General features: G+C 41.7%; 3 protein-coding genes across 3 annotated transcripts; 1 reads left to right on the top strand and 2 right to left on the bottom strand.

Annotated features, from left to right (window-relative positions):
• Positions 1-163: 163 nt before the first annotated feature.
• On the bottom strand, positions 164-4,180 carry LOC128710811 (NF-kappa-B inhibitor cactus). Its single transcript, XM_053805663.1, has 5 exons — positions 3,792-4,180; positions 3,361-3,701; positions 1,057-1,145; positions 698-943; positions 164-235 (listed from the first exon to the last, which is right to left on the bottom strand). The coding sequence occupies exons 1-5, from the start codon at positions 4,178-4,180 to the stop codon at positions 164-166; spliced, it is 1,137 nt and encodes a 378-aa protein (XP_053661638.1).
• A 765-nt stretch (positions 4,181-4,945) lies between these two features.
• LOC128713611 (39S ribosomal protein L4, mitochondrial) lies at positions 4,946-5,749 on the top strand. The gene has a single exon (XM_053808471.1). It carries the CDS (start codon positions 4,946-4,948, stop codon positions 5,747-5,749), a length of 804 nt encoding a protein of 267 aa, XP_053664446.1.
• Positions 5,750-5,813: 64 nt separating this feature from the next.
• Positions 5,814-6,441, bottom strand: LOC128715010 (uncharacterized). Its single transcript, XM_053809891.1, has 3 exons — positions 6,348-6,441; positions 6,035-6,274; positions 5,814-5,977 (listed from the first exon to the last, which is right to left on the bottom strand). Exons 1-3 carry the CDS (start codon positions 6,439-6,441, stop codon positions 5,814-5,816), a joined length of 498 nt encoding a protein of 165 aa, XP_053665866.1.
• Positions 6,442-6,719: the final 278 nt, after the last annotated feature.

Here is a 6,719-nt window from a genome sequence, read left to right on the forward strand (position 1 = left end):
TTACATTAGAACCACGCTCCAATATGTTTTTTTTTACTCTATCTGCGCTCGGTATGCGTGGTTTGTATTTCTTTTTTTCGCACGCAGCCCCTGGGGTAGGTGGTGCTGGGTCAATTTGAGGGGGCCAAAATATAGTGTTTGTTTTTGTTTTTTGTCTGTTCTTTTAAGATACATTGATAGCCGATAATCCCGTGAAAGCTGCCGAAAATGCACTCGCCCCGTAGTAGTTACTGATCTGTGGAATGTGAAATCATACAGAATTAAAACAAATAGAGAGCTACCACACACTACTACACCTTACAGCCTAGTAATGATTCACTAATTGCCTAAAGCTGACTGTTACTTTTTATCTGTCCACGGTAACTCGTGTAAGAAAAATTTGGGATTTACGTCGGATAACCCAAGTAGTGCTTACGGCAACTTGGGCTCACGCATTCGGCAATAACGAAGCTTTTTCTAATATTATATGGCGCTAATTAAAAAAAAAAAACATCTATCTAGCAATTTGCTAAACCGGTTGTGAATTTGTTTCACCAGTATTTCAATAGATAACGCTCAAAACTAAAAACATGATCATTAATTGTGTTTATACGTATGCGTACGATAATGTGAGTGAAAAACAAAATTTCATTCGTCCCATTTGCTACAATCCTGTTCTACATATACTATCATTAATGTGCGTTTGCTTTTAGCTTACCATTTCGTCATCAGAATCGGATTCCACATCACTTTCCGGTAGGGAAATTGGTTCCGCTCCACGTCTCGTCAGGTCACTGATCAGCATGCGTTTGTCTTGTATGAGAGCAAGCTGGTAAGCCGTCATCCCCGCGTAAGTAACCGCCTCCAGCGAGAGAAGTGGACATTCATCGAGCAAAAAGTTTGCCAGCCCTTCGTTGCCCCTCTCGATACTGATGTGCAGTGGAGACATTCCGGATTTTCCTTCCTATTGTTTTTTTTTTTGTGAGGCAATGATAACGAGGGGTTTTTATCAGTGGGATTGTACAACAAAAGCAATACAAAAAAAAGCCCCTCGAGGAGGTTTAATGAAATATTTACCCTTGCGTTAATGTCGGCACCGGCGTCGAGTAGTGTTCGAATTACTTCTATGCTACCAGCTTCGGCCGCTAAATGAACACACGTTTTACCTGAAAGACAAAAGGGAGAAAATGTAAGTGATAAATACACAAATTTTTAAACATTATAAAAAATATACGATCGCAAGGGGGGTAATTTACAGTTAGTATGCTTTAAAAAAATGAAGACTTGCATTTTCTTGAACCTCAAGGAATCTATTCGAGGTTCCGGAATCTCTGAAAGAAATTCTTAATGTTGAAACGCTTTTTTCTTAAAACAATATTTTGCATATTGGTATCCTATATATGTCGATAATCTTTAAATCCAAAGAAATCAGACGCTATATACACAATTATCTAGTACTTGTTGCATACTTTTAATATAAATTTGATTCCCTTTGTGTAATAGACGAAATGGCAAATAACTCTCAGTCAAGAACCGCATTTTCAGCTTTACCGGCTGGGCAAAGTTCAACTTTGAAGGGCTTAACGGACTGAATCGTCCGGGGCCATTCTAATGACATGACCAGTTTAACTGAGCTTGACGAGTCTAATTCGCTGCACCATAGCAAGTTCATCCTACGGCGCGTAGATTAGCATCAAGACTTCTTCAGCCCTTCGTCATTGTCCCTCCTCTTCCAGCTTCGTTTGTTACCATAGGCGTTTTGAGTAGAGAAGTTCCTTCAAACTACAAAAAAGGCCGGTTGGCAGTCAGCATCCGAGCAGGTTGTCGGTGCTGAATTTTTGTGGATTTAATTCTTCTTTATTTTTTACTTCTCACTCTCTAATTTACTACTTACACCTGGAATGCATTTATTTTAAAATTGAAATTCTTCTCATCCAATAAGAGAGATAAATTTTCTCTTAAAAATTACAAACATGGTATTGTTTCGAGTATCCTGAAGTACATTCCTTCTTAGTCAAACAGGAAAAAACATGAATATTGAATCTGTTGCATTTTATAGTGAAGGGTGTAAGATTATTCGCTTCCATTTAAGCTTGAAAATAAAAAAAAATATTTTATTCGCTCAATGAAAAATTAATTGCTTTTGTTTGTATCTTATCTCTTACAACCATATAATTCTTAATTAACTGTCCTAAAAGCTTCAATTCTGTTCTCATTTCCGATCAACGTTAAAATTCAAATGCTTGAACGGCGTTACAACGCCTACTGTAACTAAGTTGTACCTATGTGTTTTGTGTGTGGTTTATCAATTCCAGGTGTATCCACTGGAGTTCGGCCGAGCGAAAAGAAATAAATACGCAAACACACATGCGGAACCGCGCAAAAGCGGAATTTCCCATCCACGCTGGATGAAATAACAGAAAAAAAACCTGATCGTAAACACTTTCACGTCCCCCAGTTAACCCAACCCCCCGGAACAGCCATTGGTATGCGGGTAATATGTCAGAGACTGTATCTCAGATGTAATATGATGCAAAGATTTAATTCTGTAGCCATCAATGAATGAACGGTACATGATTAATGTATGAAATTAAGCAAAAAAAAAAATTCTACATAAAATAACAAATAAAAAAAATCCCACGGGTGGTTAGAAAACAGCGTTTTTGTTCAAACATCTGTGAACACTCACACTAATGCACACAGCGAACCCAACAATAGAGCCATGCGCTTTCAATGGAGTGGTGGTGGTGGGTCGTAGTAGTGTAGGTTCGCATGACGTTGTACACAAAATAAGTGGGAAAAACCCAACATATAACGTTCGCTTGAACTGCGTGCGATTGCAATCCGCGAGGCCCCCTGTATTTCCCAGTGGATGATGATGGGCCCACGGGATTTCTATGAATGTGGGAAACACGTCGCGAAGTAGAAAGTTAGGGTTTCCCAAACGCTTCAAAAACCAGACTTTGTAAACGGGACCGTGTGGTCATGTTTGTGGTGCGACAAGAAGACGTTTCGGGGCAATCCGCAAGTTCCGCTCTTGCCACAGACGCATTGCATAGAGAATTTACTTCGTGATTCATTAACATTCTTCTGCAGAACGATTTTAACACCAAAATAAACACGATTTTGCGCAGATCGCTGCTAGGATCGTGCTTCATTTACTAAATTTAGCACGGTCCCTTTTTATAATTAGAAATACCCATGCCTACTGGATGCCGCCATCTATTTTCGTTTCATATTCATACCCCATCTCGTTCTGTTGCATTCTATCGGAACAGCAACGCGCTATGATTGAAAGGAACGACGCTTTGACCATAAATGGAGATTGAAAAAAAGACTGCTACGACAACGATAATGGACTAATTGATTCTACCCACTTACCATCGTAATTCCACGATTCAATATCCTGTGGCACTTTTGTATGCGATACTCCCTGCGGGATCTCGTTGAACGATGGCGGTGCGAGCAGCTCTTTGACGATGTTCCCGTTGCCCATAGCACTGGCCAGATGTAGGGCGGTATTGCCATCTACATCACGGACAGACCGATCACTACCGGCGCTCAACAGGCGACGCACAATCTTGGACTGATCGGTCAGGACAGCCAAATGCAGTGCCGTTTGCCCATCGTCGTTCTGGATGTTAAGGAATTGTCGCGGAAGATTTGTAACCAGCTTGGCAATATGCTCATCATTTCTCTCGTATACGGCCAGATGAAGCTGGCTGAAAGTAAAAAAAAAAAACAGTGCCCATTGTTTATGCCTACACTACACCAAAACATCCATCGAGGGCTGCTGTTGCCAAGACACTTACGTTTCACCCATTTCATCCTGTTGAAAACTTTTCATCCAGTCACGCTTCATCAAACGATCGAAACGTTCGCAGATGTCGGTCAACCCCATATCACGGGAGTTACACTCTTCATCCGGAATCATCCCGGAGTCGACGTTCGAACACGGTTCCTGCTCGATCTGTTTCTCACTCGCAGGAGGCGATGTATGCGCACCAACGTTCCTGGGATTAGTTTCCGACGAACCACTTTCTTCCGTCCCAAAAATCTCAGACGAGTTGAGGTTATGGCCCGAAAGAAACCCAGAATCGGTATTGACACTGTCACAGTAGTCCTTCTTTTCACACAACGGCTGACCACAAGAATCTGTAATCGAAACGTTATTCATTGCTGATCCTCGTGACGGATGCATTTTTCACAATCGGGTGCTAGTTGCTCTCTCTCTACAGCGTTAACGTGTTGTAGCACTAATCAAGAAACTAATCGATTGGATGCTTCACTACGCGAGTGTGTGGGATGTCGTCAATAGCGATAAAAATCATAAAATGGCGTACGCGTGAGACGTTGAGCGTTTTAATCCTGCCACCGTCGCGGTGCACTTCCGTTTGCTTACTACGATCGAAACTGGCCGAAAAATGGTATCAATCGCACACGGGCGATGTCGAAGTAGTAGGGTTGAACGCACAAATTAACTCGTTTTTTCGGCGGACAAGCAGCACAACCTCGCGCAAGCAATCGAAGAATGCATGTGTGCGTGAGTTGATCAGTTTGCCAAACGTCAATGAAGTATATAATGAAGCAGTGTACATAAGAGGTAACAAAACAAGTTTCGTGTGATCCCATAGTTGATGTTGGACAGCAAGCTGACAATGAGTGCCCATAGTTAATCAAGAAATCAAATGATAAGGTCACTGAACATGGAAGAATTCTGCCAAAAAATAAATCTGTTGTATCTATTGTTGGAAGTCACTTCAAAATTATTTTTTCTAATAAAAAACCATTGCGAAATGTTTGTCTGGATATTAAATGTTTTTTTTTTTCAAAAATGGCCCAATAACGGATTTCATGTTTGGCTCATGAACTGTCAAACCAAATGTTTGACAGCACCTCGGTGTCAAGTTGGGTCTGTTTGTTTCCCTTCTCGGTAGAGCTCGGTTACGAAACAAACGCATTTATAATGTTTAAGTTTTCTAACTTATTTAAAGTGTTTGGAACTAACGGGTTCGCTCGTTTCAACTCTACCTCAGCTACAGTGTTCGGTGCGAAAGTAGATCGGCGTCCGCCGCGTGCAGTATGGCTGGAAAACATGGACTCGCTAGAACCACACCATACCGGTATCATGGAACTGGACAGTTCAATATTTGGTGCTGCGCCGCGAATTGACATCGTTCATCAGAATATCGAGTGGCAAAGGAAGTACCGGTTTGTGAGCTTTGCCCACACGAAAACAAGGAACGAAGTACGTGGAGGAGGAAGAAAACCATGGCCCCAGAAAGGATTAGGAAGGGCGCGCCACGGTTCGATCCGGTCGCCCTTGTGGCGAGGAGGCGGAATTGCCCATGGTCCAAGATCCCCGACAACGCACTTCTACATGCTACCATTCTTCAACAGAGTGTTGGGATTAGTTTCTACCATGTCGATAAAGCTAGCGCAAGATGATTTGCATGTCGTAAAAGATTTAAACATCCCCACGGAAGATCCCCAGTACATGAAAGATTTGATTGCAGCTCGTCTATGGGGTCCCTCTGTGCTGTTTGTCGACACGTCCGATATTCTTCCGAAGAACATATCCATTAGTACAGATGGCTTGGCGCACGTAAACTTAATGCCAACGTATGGGTTAAATGTGTACTCGATGTTAAAACACAATACCGTCGTGCTAACGGAAAGTGCAGTGCGAGACATTGAGAACAAACTTTTGGAACATTTGAACCGCAACGATGCTCGGGCACTAATGACCAAATTCAGACATGATAAATAAAGTGTAAACTGATGCATGTAGATTTAACAAACGCTTCTTTCTTCGTGTTATACTTTCGTACCATCTATTGTTCCCCAAGCAACTTGTTCCTGATTTTCCAGCGCAATTCGGAATGATCGTTTTCACCGGGTAATTTCTGTTTGAATTTGCTCCATTCCTTTTTGTATGAATGGTAGAGCGCAACGGGGTCACTTCGTCTTACAGATTGACTACTTTTCGGTCTTATCCCTGCAAGAATGTGACAATTAGATAAAGCAATAGGAGGGGCGCTTATGTATTACTTACACATTTTGCTGACTATTTCGTTGTTTTTACAAGAAGTAGTTTTTTGAATTGGCGTAACGTTTTCCTTGTCCATCGGTGCAGCTGGCTCTGTATGTTTCGATCGTGTATGTTTTGCTTGGTAGCTTGCCGTTGTTTCTGTATGTAATCTATCAAATACGTTGCCCGGTGCTGCGTTATCATTCAAACTGCCATCACTTTCTACGCACTGTTTTGCATCGTACCGGATGAGTTTTTTCAAATCTGCAATGCACGAGATTAGGTTTTGGAATAGTGATAATTACTGTGAAAACGAGCAGTTTTTCAATTATCGTACCTTTTTGAAATTCTTTCAACTGCACCACAGTTATGTTACGATACCCCAAATGATTCAAATGGCTGAGGATTTCTCCCGCGTCCAAAGCGTCCATTTTGAGCAATTGAATGCAATTTCTACTATTCAATCGATAGCAAACCGCGTCGCACGATATGTTTGCCGCTGCAAAATCGTACCACTAATATCTAGAGTTGCTATTGGTTGGGCAATAATACTCGTAACTTTTGTGAAATGAATATTTGTTTATATCCCAAGCTTACGCTTGCTAACACACGCTCAAAAACATTCAAAGCCGCTTCTGTTTTCCGTCTTCCATTTCAGCGTACAGCACCGCAGGCTGGACAATATGCGGTTGTTTGACAGTTGGGACAT

This window comes from Anopheles marshallii, chromosome 3 (genome assembly GCF_943734725.1).
Source record: "Anopheles marshallii chromosome 3, idAnoMarsDA_429_01, whole genome shotgun sequence".
Lineage (NCBI taxonomy): Eukaryota > Metazoa > Arthropoda > Insecta > Diptera > Culicidae > Anopheles > Anopheles marshallii.